This window comes from Chinchilla lanigera, unplaced genomic scaffold (assembly GCF_000276665.1).
Source record: "Chinchilla lanigera isolate Chin_1 unplaced genomic scaffold, ChiLan1.0 scaffold00004, whole genome shotgun sequence".
In the NCBI taxonomy this organism is placed as follows: Eukaryota; Metazoa; Chordata; class Mammalia; order Rodentia; family Chinchillidae; genus Chinchilla; species Chinchilla lanigera.
This window is the reverse complement of record NW_004955405.1, coordinates 22,597,610-22,620,586: the sequence shown is the minus strand read 5'-3', so window position 1 is coordinate 22,620,586 and position 22,977 is coordinate 22,597,610. Positions and strand designations below refer to the sequence as shown.

At 35.9% G+C, this 22,977-nt stretch overlaps 1 protein-coding gene and 1 long non-coding RNA gene across 3 annotated transcripts in view; one reads left to right on the top strand and one right to left on the bottom strand.

Moving 5' to 3' along the window:
• Window positions 1-244: 244 nt before the first annotated feature.
• Window positions 245-1,205, bottom strand: LOC102003087 (eukaryotic translation initiation factor 1A, X-chromosomal-like). The gene has a single exon (XM_005374400.2). The coding sequence runs from the start codon at window positions 1,113-1,115 to the stop codon at window positions 681-683; it is 435 nt and encodes a 144-aa protein (XP_005374457.1). The 5' UTR covers window positions 1,116-1,205; the 3' UTR covers window positions 245-680.
• A 1,307-nt stretch (window positions 1,206-2,512) lies between these two features.
• The window catches only part of LOC102003615, a 46,981-nt gene continuing 26,516 nt past the window's right edge, over window positions 2,513-22,977 (top strand). The window contains exons 1-5 of one of the 2 annotated variants that reach the window (XR_001235464.1): window positions 2,513-2,728; window positions 4,610-4,737; window positions 9,524-9,659; window positions 11,862-12,086; window positions 14,576-14,656. This is a non-coding gene — a long non-coding RNA (uncharacterized LOC102003615). Of the gene's footprint in view, window positions 2,729-4,609; window positions 4,738-5,806; window positions 6,481-9,523; window positions 9,660-11,861; window positions 12,087-14,575; window positions 14,657-22,977 lie in introns of those variants that run through there. The other variant, XR_001235465.1, reaches the window with a different exon arrangement.

Here is a 22,977-nt window from a genome sequence, read left to right as displayed (position 1 = left end):
CATCATGAAAAAAACCCTACAAGGCTATGAAGAGGAAAACATAGACTAATCATAAATTCCTTAACCCGTTGCTAATTTTCCCATGTGTGCTTTAATCTCGAATTTTATGACAAAATATTTGTTACAGTTATAGGCACCAAATTTGTTTAATATATTTGGCTTTACCTCAATGGACTGCTTAAATATATTGTTTAATGTTTTTCACAATTCTGTACATATAAAAAGAAGAGTCCCCTTAGTTTTGTTTGTTTATTCAAAACACTCATTTACTTATTGCAAGTGGTCACAGCAAAAAAGGCAGTAAGTAATGCATTATTTTTTGGAATACACAGGGTCTGCAACACAGGGAGTCGGGGCCCTTCGCGACACCCCCTCGCGGCCCTGCGCGGCACCCGTCGCGATCCTTTGTCGGCGCCCGTCGCGGCCCTTCGCGGCCCCCGTCGCGGCCCTTCGCGGCACCCGTCGCAAACTCCATCACAGCAAAAGAACAAAGCAGGCTTAACATTTCAAGTGAGAGAATTGGCATGAACAGGTTTTACAGAAACAAACACCTTAGAACCACATCAAACCGCTTTAACAAATTACAGTCACATGAACGAAAACTTCTTGGAGGGTTACGCCCACATCCGCACTGCAGGACCATGTTCCGAAAAACTGGAATCGCAAACACTGCGTTCCGTTCAGATCTCGTCAATGTCTTCCTCATCACCTCCAACGTCATCGAACTGAATTTCATCATCATCTCCGGGCCCGAAGGAATCCGCTTCGCTGATCTTCGCGTGCTCGGGGAGCTCGCCGTAGGCTTTCAGACTTCTGGCCTCATCCGCGTTGTACTTCAGAATCACATCCGCTTTGTTATCCTGGTAGTCTCGGAGACCAACCAGAATGATGTCTGAGGTGTTTATCCAGACCTTCTTCCTCAGCTTCCCTCGGATGTGACACAACCGCTTCACGCCATCGAAACACATCACTTCCAACCGTCCGTTTCCCAGTGTCTTCATTACCTGAGCATATTCTTGCCCATCTTCTTTGAACACCAGTTCTCTTTTCTCAGATTCATTTTCATTCTTTCCCCTGCGTCGGTTTTTACCTCCTTTGCCTTTATTCTTCGGCATGGTGGTTACTACGGCCGCGCGGCTTCTCAGACTTCTTCCCCGGTGACCGCACGTGGACTCCTCGGAGCAAAATGGATGCCACGAAGGGCCGCGACGGGTGCCGCAAAGAGCCGTGAGGCGTGTCGCGAAAGGGCCTGACGGGTACCGCGAAGGGCCGTGAGGGGTGCCGCGAAGGAGCCCGACGGGTGCCGCGAAGGGCCGCGAGGGGCGCCGAGAAAAGGCCGCGACGGGTGCCGAGAAAGGGCTGCGACGGGTGCCGCGAAGGGCCGTGAGGGGGCGTTGAGAAGGGCGACGGGCACCGCAAAAGGCCGCGACGGATGCCAAGAAAGGGCCGCGACGGGTGCTGAGAAGGACCACGTGGGACAGGGCTGGCGCTGGAGGCCGAGGAGCATGCCAGTATTATTAGTTTGTATTATTACTCTGTTAGTATTATTACTGTTATCAAGAGGGTTTTATTTCATACTGACGGGCTCATGACTTTTTTTTTTTTTTTTTACTACAAAATTACTGATTCCCGCTTATGATATTGTAAGTCAGCTGTCTCGTTTTTGTTCCTCAGTGTTCTTTGCCCATGTGTACTTGCATTTTTGTCAGGTATCTAGGTTATTATTTTTATTTCTCCAATATACTTTTTGTTGGTTTTCAATTCAGTCTGACTTGCATGTAGCTGTTTTCCTCTGAAATCAAACTCTCTGGTAAAATAGTAAATTAAATTCAGAGTACTGCAGTGTTCCTAGCTTTCTTTTCTTTTGTCATTGTGTTTAAAGACTAGAGTCACCAAAAGAAGCCAATAATGGCTACAATTTCATACTCTAATAAAACAGTGCATTTTAATAAAGCAATGGAAGTCAGTAGAACAGCTCTCCTAGCTATCGTGTGTGTGTGTGTGTGTGTGTGTGTGTGTGTGTGTGTATTTTTTTTTCTTTCTTTTTGGAACGTTTAAGGTTTAATTGTTTGATCAATCTTACATGACTGTATTTGTTTAACTGAGTAACCAATTTGAAGATAACAATATGTAATATAACAACCATTGTTAATTTCCTATTATTTTGCCTGAAATTCTGTGTTGCTTCTGTTGTCTGGGTGTTGTTTTGTTTATGTCTGTTTGTTTGTTAATGTGTTTTCATTTTTTTATCTGTAAAATAAAAAAACACTGTATTTTCAAAGTAATTTTTAAAAATATTTCACTATAAATGAAATACTTATACAAGAGAGTTTAAAACTTCTGAATTATAGCCGTTGTAAAATAAAACAATGAATATAATTGTCTGATAGTGGGGGCAAACATTATGTGTTCAACAGTGCCTTAATCATAAACCCTGGATTGATACTTTTTTTAAAAAAAGACAAAATCATAAAATTAACAGTCTTTATCTAATATATTTTCCTAGTGGATTTGCCAGTATTTCTCCAGCCATGATTGTAAAGTTAACCTTTCAAAAGATGAAAGAGCTGAAAATAAATCAATGTGAGAGGAAAACCGGAAAGATTTTATCTGTGGAAGACAGGGAATAAACAATGAAACAGAAACAAAGAGAGGAAGATCAGAGATACATTAATCATAACAAATTCTCTCCCAGAAGAGCAGAATGGAAATTAAGAACTAGTGATGGGTAAGCCTTTTAAAGTCTAAAGATGAGGGTCCAGATAAGAAACAGCCTTCTCCTGATTATCCTAACCTTTCTCACAAAGGTTGAAACCAGATTGGAAATATGAGAACAGGCTTTCTTGTAATATATTTCTTCTTCCAGCGCCAGTCCAGCTGGAAATGCATAGAAGCATGAAAATGAAAAAGAAAACAAACAGAAATAAGCTAACCAAAATTTTGAACCATAGGAGAAGTTCACTTGGGTTTGGGTAGGCGTAAGTCACTATTTCATTTGAACCAATTGTTCCCTTGTTTTCAGTAAGAGCTCTTTGTTGTTTTTTGTAAATGAGCCTTCATGGAAATAGTTCATCATGTCTTCACAAAGAGCTGGCATTATTATTTTTTCCATTAGAAAGAGTTTAAAGTATCATGGTAAAAATGTTGAAGAAAAGGACATGGTTTGAATCAGGGCACGGTGGCTCAAACTGAAAGTAATTAATGAGAACATTCTCACAAATGGTGCAGATACAATACAAATGAATTATGCTATATCATAATAGATTCAGGAAACCTTTGAAGGGCAGAAGCCTGACAGCATGATATAAAGGGATCAATGTGCAAATTGTAGTATTATTGCTTTGATTCCATTTTTCCAGAGAAAAGCGGTGTAATTACAGAGCCAATTATCTCAATCTGCAATAATGCACCAAGTAAGTGTCTACATGTTCATTTGGAGGCTTATTTAAAGGGTCAGAGAACAAAACCACAGCTTAAAAAAAGAAAACCACTGAATGTCTTGATGTGATATGAAGAAAAATCCACTGTTTTGGCTCTGTGAGAGCAGGAAGAACTTCACATATGTTGAGAATCTATTGCAATCTGAAACAGGAAAACAAAACAAAGACATACTTTGTTTTCTCAAAGTAAAAATCTCCCACAACACTCACAGACATATTTTGTCTTTATACAGTAAAAATCAACAGCAACATAAAACAATTCCTGATTTCTGTAAGTGAAAAGCCCAGCGGTAATTGTGGTGGTAGGCCTGACCCAAACAGGACTCTGGCTCCATGTTTCTGTTATCTCTGCAATGCCCTCTTTTATAATTGTCTCAAGCCTCAGACTTATGGCTGCCACTAGCAGTCAGGGTTACAAGCGCTCTGATTTGCACCCAAGAGGAAGGAGATTACCACCTCTGATGACTATCAGGAAAATTCCAGATTTAGTCGAGGAACTACTAGGTCTCACTTACCGAGGCTACTATTCATTCCTCAGCCAAACTTTCAACAAAGGGACAAGAGTATGTTGATTAGACGATGTCACTGAGGAGCTTGTTTTGGGTTTAATATCATCAAAAGCATAACATGAATAAAGGTGGAGAAATGATTGTTTCCCTAAGGAAAATCTGGATGCTTTAAAAATATATGATACAGCTATTATACACGAAAGTAATGAGTAACCAATATCATATTCCAGATATAGAGATAAGCTTAATAAAAATACTATAAAAATGGGAGAACATAATAAAATTACTTTGCATATATATTATTAATTTGATCAGTATAAATTTAACTTTTCAAAAGTATTGTATTCTTATAAAATTAAATCTGTACTATTTGCATAGCAAGAAAGAAAATCTGAACTTGGTCATATGTTACTACTTACTATTACGTTTCCTCTCTGATTTGTGAGTCATATTTTCCAAATCAAATTCCAAACAGCTTTCTCAACGAAAGCACATTCAGGATAACACAATATACAATTAAAGAGATAAATTTATTTCAAAAATAGTGGAGTAGGTATAGGTTGGTAACTAGTAAGATATTAAACTTAGAAGAAGTAAATTTTAATGTTTTAAAGCACGAAAAGGTAACTATAATTAGTAAAATTCTACATTATATTTCAGGAGAGCTACAGACGTGCATTTTGAGTGTTCCTAAAATAAATAAATGAGATGGTGGAGTAAAGACCAGCAGAAAAATACAACCACTCTGGAGGAACTTAGAGCAGAGACACCTGGAGAAGAACAACTTGGTAAAGAAAAAAAGTTGTATTACTTGGTTTGGGTTTCTAGGTCTCCTAGAGGTGGTTTGTAGGTTATTTCTGTCCTGAGCAAAGAATTGGTCAAGACAAATACAAAAGGTAGAGAGGTTTCACATTTATTAAAGGTAAGAAAAGAAATAACTATACAGAGTAAGTTTGGGCCAAGAAAAAGTAAGTTCTTACTTTACCATGTAAGAACAGACTCCTGTGAAAAAACACAATAGTCCAGTACTCAGTAGTCTTTTGTATGTCTTACTTCTTAGGTTGATGTCAGGTCTAGGTTGTCCTATCCCAAACTGCTTTAGTTCTCGCGACAAGTCCCTGTGTAGGGCTTTGAGACCTGTTCTGAGCAGGCGTCCTGGCACTTTACAATTGACAGATTATGCCCATCTTCCCAGCCAGCCTAATCTCTTGCCTCAGTAGATCTCTAGAAGTCAGAAGGAAATTAAGTAAAAACTATAGAGAAACTGATGAAATGGATCACAATGCAGAGAAAAAAACCTGAAGCAGGCTGGAAAGCTAACCTGGCCCCTGGGGAATGGGTCTGTCTCTGTTAAGTCGAGGTAAGCCAGCAGTGGGTCAGCAGATCCTGGGAGAAATGAAAGGCCAGCTGTGCTAGACCCAAGAAAAGCCCATTCGTGGTAAACTGCAAAAACAATGTGGAATTTTGCACCAAAAGTGACTCCTTCTACATGGTACCCTAGAGTTGGGGAAAAAAATTCAGTGTATCCCCCACCATATTTTAGAGTTTAATCAGGCCACTTTGGGAGGGGCTCAATTCTTTAAGCCTGAATCACAGAAAGACTACAGGGCTTTGCGGGTCAGCCAGCTATAGTGAGTGGCTGGGAAACAGTCTCAAGGGATAGCCACAGAGAGAGTGTGGGTTAGATATAGAAGTGTAAACTCGGGCCAAAATTGAGAGGGTAGCTCTGTCTTGTGTGGCTTTCAGAAGGAACTGTATCTGAAGGTGCTGGCACTAAGACCAGCAGATTGCTTGACACCCCTGCCCTGCTGCCTTCATTCAACACAGTACTCAGAGGTCTGCTTGCTTTCTCTGCCAGTGTGATCAGGCATGTGCCTTGGCTTGGGTGGTTGCCACGGCCTGAAGTGTGCAGACAGCAGGGCCTGTGGAGCAGTGGGTGGTCAGGATGGGGCAACTCACAGATTTACGAGCCAGAAAGTTAGGCAGAGAAAGCTGTGACTTAGGAACCACACAGAGGAAGAAGAGAACTGGGAGTGGCTGTAATCAGTACAGCCCGAGGGCAGACAGACACCTTGGACAAACAGCATCCAACCAGAACGGTGAGATAGGATTCAGGCTTCACACACAAAGATGTCAGTCTGGAAACAAAACAGGTCTCAGTAGTGACTCCCTCTCCATTCCATATCTGGAGATGCTGGAAAGAATCCACTTGTTCAAAAATGAAGGAAGAAGTTTCTGTGGACTAATTTCTCTTTTTTCATCATTGGTCTCTTTTCTTCTTGAGTGACACATGTCCCCATAATTCCTTCTGCGGTGATGCAAGAGTGGAGGTCTCCATCTGTAGCTACTTTCTGCTGAACAAGGTTGCAGGTCCTATCCATGAGCAATTAGGTGATCTCCAACTACCCTGGAGTGTTGTGCCTCCCAGACTGGGTTGAAAAAAAAATAATCTGACAGAAGATGGTGAGAAGAGTTCGTGACTGTTGAGCTGCCTGTTTAATGAGAAAAAGCTTCATGTACTTTTCTATCAGGTAGGAATGTAGAGGCCCAAACATGAGGTCAGATTTTCATGGTTCCTTTGTGGTATAGCAAAGAGGGTTGTTAGATAAATTATCAGAAGTCCACGAGTAATTGCCCTGGCAAGATTACTCATGGCATAGATAAAACTAAAAACAGCAGTCTCAGTACATGTGCTTATTTAAGATGTAGTGAATTAGTGTCATTAGTGACTATTTATCTGTACCTGAGCAGAACTTGAGCCTTGCTTTTCTCAGAGGAGCCTCACCAGAGTAGATTTCTTCTCTTAAGTGGTCACTTTCTTCAGACAGTTTAAGTGAGGCTGATTTTATCCTAGAAAAGTGAATCAAGTTGTGCATCTCTGCCACCTTATCTACAGTGGCAAGGATCACTGGAAAGAGCCCCTTCCATTTTGGTTTTAATTGATCTGGAGGAGTCTCATATTTTCAAGTTTTAATGGGCACCTCGTCTCCAGGGTGGACCTGGTGGGACTCTGCTCTTGTACAGTTGGATAACCTGCTGTATTCGACCTGGATTGATAAGATATTGTAAGAGTCTCATAGTCGCTGGCTCCACTGCTGTATCATATGACATAAAAGTCCTCTCGTGCAACATCATAAATGGACTCATACTTAACCCAGTTTGTGGAGTGTTCCAAACCGTATGAAGGCTGTTGGCAGTAGTTGGAGCCAAGACTCAAACATCACTTGGTAAAACTTTGCTGGAGCTCAGTTTAGGGTCTGGCTGGCTCTCTCAACTTCTCCAGAAGGCTGAGATCTCCATTTGGAATGGAGATAGTGTTGTATTCCTAAAGCATTGCCACCCTCTGAGTTATTTGAGAGGTAAAACAAGGCCCATTGTCACTCTACAGGGACTGGAGTAGTCCAAAGTAGGGCAAGATTTCTTTGAGGAGCTCCTTACTACCTCCATAGCCTTTTCTGAATGGATAAAGAAGGCCTCAAGCCAGCCTGTAACTGTCAGTTAGGACCAATATTTGTTTAAATGCTGCACAAGCTGACATGTAAATTCTAATCACCGGTCCTCTTCAGGGTATATGCCTTTCCTGTGTGCAGGTTATAACAAAGGAGGTGATTATTGTAAGCACAGAGTGGGTGAGCTCTGTGCACCTGTACACTTTGTGGGGTTACTCCTAGTCCTAGTCCTGTAAAAATCAGAGCGGCCATTTCCCATGTAGCATCTCTTTCCATGTGTGAAGAATCATAAAGGGTTTTTGTAGCTTTGTACCATATCCTTTCAGGACTGGTTCATTTTCTAAATACCATCAAAGTTCCTTTTCATTTCCCCTTATCTCATTGTCCTTTATCTTCCTGGGGTGGGGGGTGTAAGCTGGCCTTAATGGTTCTTCAGGAACTTGGAATAAGGCTAGGTTCTTAAGTGGCTATTAGGCCTGTAGTTAGCCACACCCAGCCTTTCTCATTGGAGAACAGAATAAAATGATCTCCATTTTTTTTTGTTTTGTTTTATTTTTTTCCGGTACCAGAAATCGAACTCACGACCTTGCACTTGCCAGGCAGACTCTGTGGCGCTGAACTAAATCCGCAGCCCCAGTGATCTCCATTTTAACCACATGGTCTTTCCACTACAATCAACCCACAAACCTCAGCACACATGCACGTGCGCGGGTGCACACACACACACACACACACACAGACACACTTGCAAAATGAGAACAAAATGTCTCCTAAAACTTAAAACTCCCTAACATAGATCTATAGGCCATGAATGGGGAGGAAATTGAGGGTGCTGGGAAAACTGGCCACCCACAGGCAGAAGACTGACTCAAGCCCGTATTTCTTACCATGTATGAAACTATAGTCAAAATGGATCAATCATTTAATTATTAAAACAGAAACAGCTGGGTGTGGTGGTGCACACCTGTAATCCCAGCACTTGGGAGGCTGAGGCAGGAGGATAGTTCTGAGTTCAAGACCAGCCTGGGCTACATAGTGAACTCAAGGCCAGCCCGAACTGCATAGTGAGACCCTGTCTCAAAAAGACAAAACAAAACAAAACAAAACAAAACAAAACAAAACAAAACAAAACAGAACACCTAGAAACATACACAGTAATCTGCCAGAAAATAAATAGGAAAGATTAGTGATGATAGAAGCATAGGCAAGAACTTTCTGAATAGAAAACCAGTTGCACAAGAAATAACATCAAGAACCAGAAAGTGGAATTACACCAAATCAAAAATTGCTGCACAGCAAAGGAAACAACCAACAGAGTAAAAACATAACCTACACAATTAAAGGTGATATTGCTAAGTAGTATTGGGACAAATGACAATATTTACCACAAGTAATAAACTAACAAAATTAGATCTCCCAAAATAAAAGATTCAATCAAAAAATGCAACAATTTGAAATGGACAGGTTCCTTTCAGAAGAATACAGATGTCTAATAAATACTTAAAAATATGTTTAACATCTCTGGTTGTCTGAGAAATGCAGAATAGATCCATGCAGAGATTCCTTCACCCTTTTGAAAATTCATTTTTATAAATAGAAAAACTTTTAAAAATTGATTTCTGCTTATCTGGTAACTTTATTCATTCCATAAAATCATATGTTGAAACACAGAATTATTCCCCATTCTCAAAACTATTATGTTAAAATTAATATAGTGTCTATGCATAAATTAAGTGGATTCAACAAATCAAACTACAATAACTTAATTTTTTTCTTGCACTGAGTTCAGACAGTCATGCTGTAATTAACACTAGTAACAGTACTGAACATTGATAAAAGGATATCTATTACTTGATTAAAGTAGTAGGTAAATATCATTAAAGAAAAATTATAATTGGTTTTATTGAGCCTACACAAAAGAAGACAAAGACCTTCAGTTCATGCCTTCAGAGAAGACAATGTAAGATGATCAAGGAGTCTTCCTATTTTTCTAAACAAGTAAGATATATGTTAGAAAAGTGCTGTATTAGACAGAAAAAATTGCCTAATTTGAAACTTCAGATGAAATTTACTTTTATTCTACTGAATATTTTTTAAAAGTTTGTGTACAAACTCCTTCCTTTAGAAGACACTCAAATGTTCTGGCGTGCCTGATCCATGTTGCTACTGGTAACTCCCTTCAACCAGGAACGTGCCTGTTATTAAACAAGTTAATATGGTTGCAGCGAGGAAAAACAACATAAAGACCGTCGTGCATATTGGTAAGAGGATGCTAGAGGGACTTCCTATACTATTTGGGCAGGTTGAGGGAAGATCTAGAGAAGTGAAGGTGGGCTGCTCACCACTGGATATTATTAGAAAGCAGGGGCAATTTTTTATTTGGGAAGATCAGAAAGTTCATATATGGGAAGGAGATAGAATAAAGACAAAGATGAAACACATACAAAAAGAGCATTCATTCATTTAGGAACAAAGATGCTTGATATTTTGTGTGCTGCCCAAACACTGTGTTTATTCTTTCCTCTCCTCTCCTCTCCTCTCCTCTCCTCTCCTCTCCTCTCCTCTCCTTTCCTCTCCTTTCCTCTCCTCTCCTCTCCTCTCCTCTCCTCTCCTCTCCTCTATCCTCCCCTCCCTTCCCCTCCCCTTCCTGGCCCCTCCCCTCCCCTCCCCTCCCCTCTCCTTTCTTTCCTTCCTTTCTTTATTATTTTGAGCAGGGTTTTGTTACACAGTTCAGGCTGGCCTTGAACTCACTTTAGAGCCCAGGCTGGCCTCGAACTTGCAGCCATTGTCTTACCTCAGCCTCCTGAGTGCTGCAATGACAGGTGTGTGCCATCACATCCAGTACTTGTTTAAAGTAAATATTTGTGGTAATGTTTATGGCCAGTGGAAACACGATATAGGTTAGCTGCAAAATCAGAAAAAAATATGATAATACTCAAATTTAACTGTGGAGTGTTAGATTTATTCTTTTCTCTAGCAACGCTTCCAGTATCTTTCTCTTTTTCATATGAAATGTTTACCACTAAATAGAATAAACGAAAGAAGATGGTGAACTTTTTTGTTGGTAGTGGTTATAATAAAATCCCTTTTTAGATCAAACAGTGTAATAGAACTTTGCACATTTTGAGAAAAATTTGTAACTGTAATTTTTTATTAGTTAAAATTGAAGTAAAATATTTTTCTGAAGCTTATTGCAAAATTGCTCCATTTAAAATTTATAAGCATAGTTTTTAGGTTCCTTCTCTGAACTGTGTAGTTACTTTAAAATTGTATTCCAAAACTCCTTCAGTATTTCTCAAGTACTTAGAGAATTTACCCTGAAGACTCATCAGGAAGTTGGGCCAAACTCCTTAAACTGATTTGTTGGTGCATGACCCTGCTTGCAGAGGATTTATAGCTCAATGAAATAAAGCATGAAAAAGGTAAAGATTCATTGAAATTAAATAAGAAGCAAAAAGTCAGAGCTTGAGCACATTCCTTAGGGAAATTATTGTCAACTCAGACCTTTGGAAACTGATGAAAACCCTAAGAAACAGCAAGTAGATTTTAAAAACAACTCATCTCTGGTTGCCCAGTGTAGAGAAGAGATACGAAAGGTTTTGTTCCTTCAGTCCATAGTAGGAAAGAGCAGGGTAAGAAATTTTGCCTTGCAAGCAAAAAGCGAAACCAAAGTAATTCAATTTAATTACCTTGACATGTACTTATGAGTGCTTTTACTTCAAAGCAATTTTTCAGAAATATTGAGTCTGTGAGGCCGGGGGTCCAGCCACTTTCAATACAGCAATTGGATTTTCATTACTTTAAAAAAAGTTCAGACTAGTATTACAATCTTAATTTTATAACAAGGCTTTATTTAAATTATTACTAAAATTGCCACATGAGTCTGAACTAAATTAAATGGAGTTAAGGACAAATCCTTTAACTTCTAACACAGGGACAGAGTTTCTCATGAAATTTGTATATTTACATAAAAGTAGACATACCTCAAAATAATAATGATAAATAGTATCATTAATTTTTGAAATTCTGAATCCAAGTTTGATTTCAGATAAAAATAATATTCCCTTGGATTAGTGCTACTTAGAGCAAATATTAAATTTTTAGATTTTGGCAGTTTTTAAAAAATAATTATGCTAGATTACCTTAACTAAACAATTGTGTATTTTTAAGGAATAGTTTGATTTTCACTTTGGCAGAGGCAAGTTTATCAGAGTTTATTTCTGTTATTCAGATATTCATCACAAAAATAAAATATGCCTATATTTAAAGCTTGGCACCTGTTGTGTGAGATTGTCTTTGTTTTCTTAGCCTTTTTTTTTCCTATGATAATTTTTAACTTATAAATGTAAACTTTTATAATAAAAGTTTAATAACAATAACTGATAATAAAATTATAGTACAGTAAAATATAGTACAGTAAAAGTTACTTGAATGTAGTGTCTCTCTCTTTCAAACTGCCTCAGTGTGCCGTACTGTCCTGTAATGATATGATACATACCATGCCAATGTGATGAGATGGAGTGAAGTGAATGATTTGGTATTGGACCTTAGCATCAGGCCACTGAGGAAGATTCACTTCAACCAAAGCACTACAGTAGCAAGACGGTTGATATTAACTATTCAACTGAAATGACAAACCTACAGGTGGTGTTCCCAGCATGGATTCACAGGACAAAGTGATATTCAAGGTCTGATGGAATGGGGCCGTGAGAAATTATACTGTGCTGCTCGGGAGTTAGAATTTCTGAATTTCTTATGTCTGAAATGTTTCAGTTAACATTTTAGACTTCCAATTGTGGATAACTGAAACTACAAAAATTAAACTATGGCTAAAAGGAGCCTAGTGCATTTTAGTCAGAAGGAAAAGTAAGAGAAAGGGGTGGGAATTCATGAAAGAAAAAGAAGAACATAGTTGCCTGGCTGGAAATTTTACCCTTAGTCTTTTTATTTGCATTTTTTTTAAATCCCAAGATAGTTATCTTTTAACGTTTTTGTTTATGTACTTGTTTTACTTAACAAATAACAAATTATATATTTTAGTGGTAGAATGTATGTCATAATACTTGTATATATTGGGGAATGATTAAATACTAATTAACATATCCATTGCCTAACATAATTTATAATTTCTGGTGGCAAGAATATTTGAAATCTACTCTTCTAGTGGTTTTAGGATACACAATACATTGTTTCTAACTCTAGTTATAAGCAACATGCTAGAGCACTAGAACTTACCTTTTTAAATGAAATTTTATAGACTAAAACTTCAGTCTTTCTGTCCCGCATTCATTTTTCCCCCCAACCTCTGGTAGTCATCATTTCCTAAATCTTCCTAAATTTCACTTTTTAAGACTCTAGTATGAGTGAGATCATATGATGTTTTACTTCGCCTGGCTTATTTCATGTAGTATGTCAGGTTTTTATTCCTCCATTCCCATTATTTTTTTCTGTTTTAAGAGGCAAAACTAGGGTCATGTTTATAGAAATCAACTCTGTTGACATTCCAAGATGTCATTCTGCAGCATTAAATCCAGGTAAACCTGTACATAATTTCTTTGAAGTCTGGGAATAATAAATTAACTCCATATACAGTATTTTTGAGGACTATGACTTAACTAGTTATATTGTGAAAAAATATTTTGCTTCTGTTTTGCAATATTTTGGTGAATTTTATACACATTATTAACACTGTTGTCTCTCAGAGTCATAGAAATTTCAGATATGGTCTTAGCTTACATTATTGCATATCATCCAATAAGGTAAAGGAAACCATACATTGAAAATACATAATTATCATGGTCTTTCAAATAAAATGGATTAGACTGTAAGATACATAAAGAATACAGTAACCTTGAGGAATCAGAAAAATTTTACCATACTAGACTATAATTATCTGCTGCCATTCTTTTGATTTTTTTGAACAGTGACTTGAAAACTAGATGTCTGTTTATTAGGTGTGATTTTTAATTGATAAAATATCTGTAACTCTGTCACAAAAATATACTTCTGAGTGACAATTTGAATATGTAATTCAATTCTATGATTAAAACAACCTATTTTAAAAGTATTTCTGTGGAGGAAAATCTTCAGAAATATTCTAGCTTCTTTGTTTTCAATGTGTACATGCTACCAATTCATGGATGATGGAAAACTATTTTGTGAATACAATTTATCATGAATATTTTTTTCATTTAAAACAATGCCAAATGAATTTTTAATGTGTTCACAGGATATAAACATCTCAAATATACTATATAATCTGACAGTTGGTGTGTTAATGAATTTTCCTCAACAGAGTTCCATGACACAAATCCCTTTGGGTTTATTATCTGAAATTCCCAATCTCTTTGAAACTCCTTGGGGTTGGGATTATACAAGGTAGAATAATTTAGTCGTTGAGGCCATATTTTGTACATTGGCATTTCTTTTCTGGAAGAGAGGAAAGTCTTAGTTTAAAATGTGCTTAAGGATTACTTTCATAAAAACACATGATAAAGGCTTTCAAAGTAAAAATCACTCAAAAAAATAACAAGATTTTGTTTATTCCTTTAGCAAAATGCAAATCTACAGAAATATTTGGCTAGTTTTGTTCACAAAGTAAACAATTAAAAGTAAGCTGGAATTAACAAGTAAGAATTACTCTCTTAGCATTTAACACATTTAAAACACTCCTAATATCCAGCATTTCTTTATACAATAGAAGAAGTTCTACTAATTAATGTATCCATTGTTCTACTACTGGAAGTTCTTTCTCACTGAACTTTCCATTAGGGTTAATGCGTTCTTTTACCATGTCAACATCTCTTAAAGTATAGTCAAATTTATTTTTAAGGAATTATTTACTTGCTACAATAGATGAGGTGAATAGGGTCAGAAGAAGGAAAGCGTGAAGGCCTTTAAATGCTCTCTGCAGTGGTAGAGGAAATTGTGAAATACAAATTTATTAATAGAAATTAAACCTACAAGAAAATCTCCTGGGAACTTGAGCGGCAAACATGGGAAGGTTTAATACTTCTCCCTCTTTCTGCCTGTTGGTATGCTCCCTTTATGTCATCTCAGTCTGACCTCATAATTTTTCTGCATGTTTGGTTATAATGACTATTGGATGTTATCTGTTTCATAGGTGGAGAGAAGGAAGGAGCGCGGTGGCCTCACTGACTTTCTCTGTCTCTTGCAGCCCATGTCTGTTGCCAGTGCTTTTTAAGCCATTGGTCTTGGGAGAATAGCAGTTCACCGTACCTTTCTTCAATATTTCATGGTAAGTGTATAAAACATTTTATCAGTTTTATATCAAGAGGCAGGCAAGGCATATTAGGCCAAAGAACAGGTCTTTTAAAACTTGGCTTTGGATAATTCAATGACTTCAAACTCAACAGGGTGCTTTCTGTCTCCTCCATAACCTGAATTCTCCGGAAGGCACTCAAGACAAGACTAGATGTTAGTCAGTGCCTTATGAAAACTCGTGAAATCATTATACTGTGAGGAACTTATAATGAAGGGAAATGTCTGTTAATAAGTGCAAAACTACATGACAGCCAAATACATCCAATGCACTTGAAGTCACTGGAGAGAGTATACTAAGGTAGAAATCATAGAGTCAAAGGAATTCATTAATTTGTCCAACCACATCTTTTTTTTTTTATTTAACAGATATTCTTTGAGTCCCTATTGTACAGAAGTGTATGGTGGAGCTTTGGGGAGATGACTGGATCATGCGTGTGTGCTACTGGATTAAGGGTGTGATACGTGGATCAGTCCACTTACTCATTTAGCATAGCTGTAGTTGTGAGTGGGGGGATGGCCCACCTTGGGTCTGGGTGGCACAAGCCAGTAGGGTTGTAACCTGAATTTGTTGAAAAGGGGAAAGAAGGCTCATGAAGCTGCTGCCTGCCTAGCATGGCATGGACTGCTTTTCTTTCACCATGTCCCTCTGCCCTGGCCTAGAGCCAACCAGCTATGGACTGAAACCTCTGCAAACCGTGAAATGAAATGAACTTCTTCTATCTTAATTTGTGGGTTTTGAGTATTTTGTCCCATCAATGTGAAATTAACTAAGTTAGGCAGTTACTGTGACAGGATCATGGAGTTTCTAAAACATACTTTCATTTTATCTTTCTATTTTCAAATGGGAAGGAGATTAAGAGATGGAGGCCGGGGAGGCAGAGGAGGGGAAGGAGATGAAAAAGAATTAAAATGTGTCAGGTACATGTATCCAGCTCCACAAAAGGAATGTAAACATTATGTACTGCAGACATGTATTAATCACAAAGTAAATTAAAAATGAAGAAAAGATAGTAAACGAAAAGCAAGATAAGAATACATTTGTGTTGAAGTGAAAAGAAACCAAGAAAAGAGCTCAGAAATGTTTTTAATTTTTTCAGTCAACAAAAAATGTTATGTAGATCAAATAGAAAACAAATAGGAAAATTGTTGTTTTATCCCATATATTTCAGTAATTACCCTAGGTCTAAGTCTATTAAATAGTGAACACAAATAGTGAAATATAAATATTAGATTTGATTAAGCATAAAATCCATATATATGCTGGTTACAAGAAGTAAACTTTAAAGGGACACAAAAATGTTAGTGAAAAGATGGAAAAATACTTTTATAAATAACATCATCCTAGTCAATGAAATGTCCCTAGTTGTAATAATATCAGATTAAGTAATATTTACAATAAGAATTCTTTTTCATTTTAAAATTTAAAAAAAACTAAATTTAAAAAAAATTTAAAAAAACTAAAACAACAATGAAGACAAAATCAAAAGAACACAAAAACAACAAAAATGATACACGATCTCAAAACAAAGCGATAGGAATTAACAATGGTTGCTACATTACATGCTGTTATCTTCAACAAAGTTGCTCAGTCCACCAGATGTAAGAATGTAAGATTGATCAAACAAAGACAGTAACAAGTAATAAAAAGAAAGTGGAAATGATGGAGAACTTCACCATACAAATGGTAGGAGTTCAGCAATAGTTCTTGTACTGCATATTGTTGTTTTCAGATCAGTCATTCTGCTTACCAGATTCAAGCTTGCACAATTGGCCAAGAAAAAAGAAAATGTTAAGTACTGACTGTTCCTTTCACAGACACCAGCAATATACCTATCCCAGCTATCCTTGTATATACATATAAATTTTTTTTTCATTTTAAAGAGAAAAGAAAAAACCCCAAAATAATAGAAACAAATATGTAAACAAAAGAGGAGGGGAGAGGAAAAAGAAAGAAGAGGAAAAAATATGTATATATATACACAGGATAGCTAGGATATTTGAACTAATAGTATCTGTTGGTTTATTGAAAGGTACTGTTAATGTGTAATTGTTTGATCAATCTTGCATGCCTATATCTGTTTATATGTGCACCCATTTTGAAGATGACATTAGGTAGTATAACAACCACTGTTAATATCCTATCACCATGTTTTGAAATACAGCAAGAATAATAAAGACTTTTTATAATGCAAAAGTGGTCCTTCAGGATGGTATAACAATTCTTTGTCTACTTATGTGCAATTACTTAGCTTCAACTATAATATGTAAAAACACAACACTTCTGGAAGGAAAAATAAATCTACAATGCTCAATATGCAATAAAATAAGCAAAAACCATTAAGGATTTAGAAAATTATTAAACTTGATCTTTTTGACATTTTTATACCTGTGGCTGACCATGGCAGAATACAGATTATTTCCATACAGCATCGTGAAAAAATGTGCTGCTAGCATTGGTTGACATTATTATTAAACTTGACCAGATTTTATATTATGGTCACCCAGTATATACTCTGACAGTAGCTGTTGTATTTAATGAAAAAGATTAAAATATAATTAGAAAAATTGTAGCAGAATAAAATAATTTGATTTTATCTTATATAATTGTACATAAAGAAGTTTTCTAAAATTTTCAATAAGCAGGTGTGATGATGCATGCCTGTAATCCCAGGCATACAAATTGAAAACATAAGAGAATTTAATAGATGTGATAGCATCACACATACTATTTTTTTGCTTGAGAAGTTCTAGTATTTTGTAAGAATGAAGCATTTTATCTTGTTCCTTATTTAATTACATTGCCTCGTGATCTATTACAATTTGAATAAAATTGAAAAAAAATAAAAACTTCTAAATAATAAAAATGTCCAAATATGAGGAATTTTAAATTTTGTGAATGCCTGAGTCAGGAGGATCCCTAGGAGTTCAAAGGCAGCCTGGGCTACAAAGTGAGCTCAAGACCAGCCTTGTGAAACTCTTGTCTCAAAAAGACCAAAAAATAAAATAAATTTTAAAAAATAAATAAAAATTTCCAATAGATATCATACCAAATTCAAAATTGATAACATGCTCAGTGTGACATTTTCTAATATATTTTACAATATAAACTTTATTGAAATTTAACAAAACTTGAAAGTATTTTGTTCCTATTACACAGGCAAGGGTCAGTATTAGGCCATAGATAAGTAAAACAAGTCAGTAAACTGGACTGAAGTTCTGGTACAACTGAATATTTCTAGAAGATTTAGTGGAGAGTATCCAACACTTAGAATTTTCCTGTTACTCAGTTTTTCCAATTCCATTGGATAAACTGGACATGATATTTTTTGGAACTTAGGAAACATGCCTTGAAGCAAATATTTTTCACAACAGCACTGTAGTAATTCTGTAATCTTCTATCTAATATGTTTTTCTTCAAAGAAAGTCATATTTATAAATCCCTGCCAAAACTCACATACCACAATATTGAACATAAACCACTTGGTAATAATAACTCCCAATTTTTTTTGTTGTTGCTATTTCTTGTGTCTAAAACACAAGCCATGATAGGAAGGGATGCATGAGAACAATGTTTCTTAGAAAAGATTCAAAAACAAAAGTATTAAAAATGTTCAAAATAACCTATAATGTTTGTGAGGATGGAAACTTTTGACCATGATGTAATCTTATAAAATATGATGAACATCTGTTGTAAGAATTTTCATTCATTTTATATATGGACTTTAAAAAATTTATATATAACTATCATTCCTGTAAAATTGAAAACATAAGATAATTTAATAGAAGTTGTAGCATCACATCTACTATTTCTTTGCTTGAGAAGTTCTAGTATTTTGTAAGAATGAAGTATTTTATCTTGTTCTTGACTTATTCTACCTGACATTATCTTGACTTATTCTACCTGACATTAGCACTTCCTATAATGCTACAGTAATCGAGATGGTATGGTGTAGCATAATGTTAGACAAATAGACTAATTAAATATAGTAATGAGTCCAGAAATACAACCACTTAGTTGCTTAAGGAAAACTCAAATATATGTCCTTTAATTGTACACAACATTCATATCAACTTTATTCATATGGTTTGGGAGGGGCATGGTTTGGCCCACAGCTCTCATGCCCTACCCCTTGCTTCTAGCTTTCTCCCTAGTCTCCTGAGGCTGAATTGGGACAGTTTGCCTCAGTGTCCCCCCAGAAATTCAATGTAATTATTTAATTACATTGCCTCTTGATCTGTCACAATTTGAATAACATTGAAAAAAATAAACTCCTGAATAATAAAAATGTCCAAATATGAGGAATTTAACATTTTGTGAATGCCAGCTTGCATTAATTTTATATTTATGAGCAGTGACTAACTCAATTTTAGCAGCTTAGAATGATATTCATTATCTCAAGGTTCTGTAGGACACGAGGCCAGGTGAGGTTTGCAGCCCAGGGTCTGATAGATTAAAATCAATTTGTTAGTTGAGCTGAGTTTAAGGATAGAGGCTTTGCAGAAGACTTATGTTTCCAATATCATTCTGGACTTTAGTAGACTTTAGTTGATTCCAGTTGTAGGACCAAAGCTTGTTTCCTAAGACACTGTCACCCGGAGATGTCTCTGTACACTCTATATGCTCTGCCACATGACAAGTGCCATGTTTCAAACTAACAGAGAGTTTCTCTTTGTTTATTATCTCTGGCTTCCTTGTTTCTGATGTCAGCTGATTGGTCAGATTCACCGAACAATGTCTCTATTAAATTTTCATTTGTGTTGGGACTTCAGTAACGCTGAAAATTGTGTTTGCCACAGCATCTATAGTAACATTTTATTGAGTGAGGAGGAGGAAGAGGGAAGTGGCCACCAGCTAAAGGGAATCATAGTGCCCTAGGATTTTGCTTAAGTTCAAATAAAAGTATTACTTATATTGAGTGATTTAAAAAGTCATTATTAAAAACAAAAGTAGAAGAAATTGAGAGATAATGTATTAGTTATCATTAATTTTTAAAATAAAATCAGTCATATCAATAAATTTGACAAAGTGCATTCCAGTACTTTAAGTCTGATTTTATTTGAATTTGGTCAAATAAACTGACCACTTGTGGTCATTTGTGAAATAGTCTATTATTTATTATACTTACCATAATATGGATTAAAGTTGTCATGAAACTTTTAAAGCAGAGTCTATATATGTAGACAGAAATATTATTTGACCCACGGCCTTTAATTTCTTTTCTTCTATTATTTTCTATTTATTTAACCAGAATAAGAAAATTTATTAAACATGAGGTTATTGTATATTATTGAATTTTATTTTATTTTTATTCTTTAGGAATATATAGTAAGAATAACAAAAATTAATTAATCATACACATATATATTATATTTTATAATTGCATATAACTCAGTAGAGACAAGCTGTCTTTTCTCTTCATAGTCAGATAATAAATATTTTTTATTTTGCAGGCCACTAGGTCTGCACTAATCTTCTTGGATTTTATTTTTCTTTTCCTTCTAAATATGTAATAACTATTGTTCTGTCATGGTCCATACCAAATCAGGCCATGAATAGAGTTTGACCTGAAAGAATAATAGTTCTCAATTTCACAAAAGAGGTGAAAGGTACATATATCAGAATAAGTAGGTAATCTTGCTATCTTCATCATTACTATTACTTAACTTCAATATAGTGTTAATTGTGTGTCAAATTCTGATTTGAATGTATTATGTCAAAAAGGAAGCATAATTTTTACGTGCATAATTTTATGTGTAGAAATTCAGGCTTAAAGAGATGTAATGAATTGCTTAAGCACATAAAATTCTACTTCCTCAAATGTCAGCATTGATAAAGAGCTATGACAAAATATGCAAAATTTAATTTTATGTCTTTATACTAACAGTTAGAAACAAAATATAAATTTAAGTTCCCCAATTATAATATCATTAAACAGCATGAAATACAGCAATATTTAGCAAATGATGTACACAGAAAGTCATAAAAATTAAAGAAGTTAAAGAACTAAATAAAAAGATATATTTATATATTAAAAGTTAATTTTATGGCAATGAATTCTTCCCAAATTGTTCTGTATCCAGTGCATTCCTAATCAAAACCCCATAGGAAGTTTCTTCTGGTGAAAGAGGTTGGTTAAAGTATTTTACAAATTCCAAAGAATATGTGGTGGCTTAGAAGAACAAAGAAAAATTTGATAAAGGACAAAGTTGAAGGACTTATTCTACCTGACATTAGCACTTCCTATAATGCTACAGTAATCGAGATGGTATGGTGTAGCATAATGTTAGACAAATAGACTAATTAAATATAGTAATGAGTCCAGAAATACAACCACATAGTTGCTTAAGGAAAACTCAAATATATGTCCTTTAATTGTACACAACATTCATACCAACTTTATTCATATGGTTTGGGAGGGGCGTGGTTTGGCCCACAGCTCTCATGCCCTACCCCTTGCTTCTCCTGGCTTTCTCCCTAGTCTCCTGAGGCTGCATTGGGACAGTTTGCCTCAGTGTTCCCCCAAAACCACTAAGCTTACTTCCCAACTGCTCCTGGGCCACCTTAACAGGAGGAGTGGTTTGGCTATCTGTTGTGGTGCCCTTTCCCAACTCCTGGACATATTAGTAATGGCTAGGATCCCTCCCTGATCTCTGCCACATTAAGGGTGGTTTCTCTATCCCCTCTTCAGGCAGCAACAGCATCTGGAGCATGGTCAGGCATTTATTTGAAGCATCAGAGACCAGCATCAGGCTCTGTGGACCATTAGAGTCCAGGCTTAATCATGCCAATAGTGATACCAGGGTCCAGAGTATAACACTGAGGGCTGAGGACCACTGTTATTCAAAGCCCAGGACAGGTAGCAGAGCTGCACTTTGCCTATTCATGATTTGCACCTGAACCCAGTGTAAGAACCCTCAACTGACTGATCAGAATATTGAGCAAAGACTGGAATCACTAAAAGTGTCTGTCACTAGTTAATGGATAGTCAGATCATGTTATGGCCATATATATTTGAATGTTAATCAGAAACAAATAACAAATAGCTGATTCATGTGAAAGAAAATTGAACACTGATGGAAATAAGCAAGCTGCAAAGACCATTTATTGTATAGCATTATACATATGAAGTTTTAGTAAGTGTCATAATTAATATAATGGCAGTATAATATAATGGCATATACCTGTGGCTTCTTGGGAATAATAATGCATTTAGTTGGTATTAAGGGAATAATAATGCATTTAGTTGGTATTTTCAGCCTGAAAATGATGATCTTCATTTTTAATTGTTTTTTTTTGTTTGTTTGTTTTTCTTCCGGTACCAGGAATCGAACTCATGATCTTGTGCTTGCCGGCAGGCACTTTGCCCCTGAGTGAAATCCCCAGCCCTTCATTTTTATTGTAATGGTGACCATACAGCTGAATATAGTTGGTAAATCAGATAAAACTGCACATAGCAGGTTACTATATTTTGCATAAACTGTACCTCATTAATGTAAATTACAGACACATGAATATACACACATTCTAAGGCTTTTTGCTCTTCCAGCTTCATTTACTTAGAACTTTTGATTGGTATTTTTTCTATAACTTTCTGCAATTCTTAGTGCCATTGTTTTATCATAATCAAATGATTTTCTTGTGATCAGTCGTTCACTTTTTGATATTTGAGATAGAATATTTATTTTTCAGAACAAAATAAATACCTAAATCTGATATTCTATATTTATATCTTATTTATTTATAGTTAAATTTTTGCCTGCAGTATGCAGTACACACAATTGTGATTTCTGACACAGTCCAATTCATAGTATGACAAACCAGGAAGTTCAAAAATCAGTGTGGAATTATATATATAATTGATTCAAATTGTTTTATTGTTTTTAATTCATACTGAATGATGATTAAATCAGTTGGCAATATACTTTTGTCTACTAAACCCAAATTTCCAACCTAGGCAAGAATATATTTTCTCATCATCTACCTTCGCATGGCTTTTCAGATATTTGCTTTTAGTAATTACCATTACCCTAAAACTGTTGCAGCTAATATCATCATACTATGCTAGGAACTCCGCAAGACACTCTTTTTTGCTTTGTTTGGGACTATCATACCATCTTTTATTTTGTTAATGATAGTCAAAATTGCTGAGGTATGATCTGGTTTTCTCCATTCCTGCAAGAATTTCTTTGTTGCAGCTACTTTGTAATGAGTGATTATGATCTTAAGTGAAATTCCTTAGTCAACATGAAAATAGAATTCTCTAGTTTAAACTTTTATGGCCTCTTTGAACATGG

What these genes read in the sequence shown, in the direction of transcription:
- LOC102003087 (XM_005374400.2), bottom strand. Translation starts at nt 1,115, where the DNA reads ATGCCGAAGAATAAAGGCAAAGGAGGTAAAAACCGACGCAGGGGAAAG.